The 1,324-nt window shown below is 32.0% G+C and overlaps 1 protein-coding gene across 1 annotated transcript in view; it reads right to left on the bottom strand.

The window, feature by feature from the left end:
- The window catches only part of LOC107477087 (dof zinc finger protein DOF2.4), a 1,613-nt gene extending 942 nt beyond the window's left edge, over positions 1-671 (bottom strand). Inside the window, 3 exon segments of the mRNA XM_021137275.2 lie at position 1; positions 4-187; positions 451-671. The exon segment at position 1 is cut by the window's left edge and continues 942 nt beyond it. Of these exon segments, the coding sequence (XP_020992934.1) occupies position 1; positions 4-187; positions 451-501 (236 nt within the window). The 5' untranslated portion in view covers positions 502-671.
- Between the last annotated feature and the right edge of the window lie 653 nt (positions 672-1,324).

Raw genomic sequence — 1,324 nt, 5'->3', positions numbered from 1 at the left:
GTGGACACTTGAGGGCAGCCTCTGGAGGTGGTATCTTTGCTAGCCTGGCTCGATCAGCCATTGACCCAGGTCTGATCGAGCCAGCAATTGCGCCACCTCCTCCCACAGGTCCTGCCTGGACCTGTGGGGGTAGCGGCGGAAGTAAGTGAGGATTATCATTGACATTTGCTTGATGATGATTCGGTTGCTGAAAATCAATAAATCAAAGAGAAAAAAGAAAGGTGAAAAATAAAGAAGAAATTATATATCATTGAGTTATATATACATGATCTTGGTATATTCAAGAAGATATTACAAAGTTAGGAATAGGAATAATTTTTATCTTTTGCATAAAATTAAAGAAGGAAAAAAAAAGGAAAAATTGCTTTATTTATCTTTAGGGTTGAGAAGCTGTGGCTGAAAATAGAGGAAAATAATAATAAAAATAAAAAAAATGGTTGAATTACTTACCTGCTGCCAATTGGGAGGATCTACATAGACTGGAATAGAAGAGAAAACCATGGTGGTTGAAATCCTTTTTATGATATTTCTTTTTATAAAGTTTGATGGTGGAGAATCACACTAAGGGAATACCAGAGGCAAGAAAGAAAGAAAGAAAGGGAAAAAGGAGCATTGAATTGAAGAGAGAGGGAGAGAAGCTTAGGAGGAATGAAGAGATGAGGTCTTTGCTTTAATTTCTTTTACTTTGTGCTTATATTCCCTTATTCATTCTCATCTCTTTTTGTTTTATTATATTTTTAGGGTTTTTGGGTGGACGAAGTTTCTTAACCTATAAGCTTCTTTATTTTATATTTAAATTCCATCCATCCATCACCATATCATATATCATAGCTAAGCTTGCTAGTGGCTCCCATGCATGGAATAATAATAATACACATAAAATTAAAATTAAAATTAAAGCAGATTATATATGATTACACTGTATTTCTCTACCTACAATTACTAATTAATTATCACTGTCTATTCAAACATGTTGGTGGAATGAGCTCACGTAATCAAAAAGATTTATGCTTAACCATGTAGCTGATAGAATCACCTGCTTTGTAGGGTTACAAACGTACATATATAGTATTTGGTTTTTATCCATACCTTCATAAATGCTTAATTAATTAGTTAAAGTGTATGCCACCACACATGTATATATGGGAGGGGGATAGAATAAAATGATCTCTTCTATTCTTATTCTTGTTTATGCTGTATTTTTGTTTTCTTACTTTCTCAATTAGACAAATTTTGGGTCTTTTGATTTGATTTTTTTTCATCAAATAAATTATTATATACACATAATGTTTAATTTATTTTTAATACATATTTTATATTTTAT

Source organism: Arachis duranensis, chromosome 3 (genome assembly GCF_000817695.3).
Source record: "Arachis duranensis cultivar V14167 chromosome 3, aradu.V14167.gnm2.J7QH, whole genome shotgun sequence".
In the NCBI taxonomy this organism is placed as follows: domain Eukaryota; kingdom Viridiplantae; phylum Streptophyta; class Magnoliopsida; order Fabales; family Fabaceae; genus Arachis; species Arachis duranensis.
Note: the sequence above shows the minus strand (reverse complement) of the source record. Positions and strands in the feature narration are given on the sequence as shown.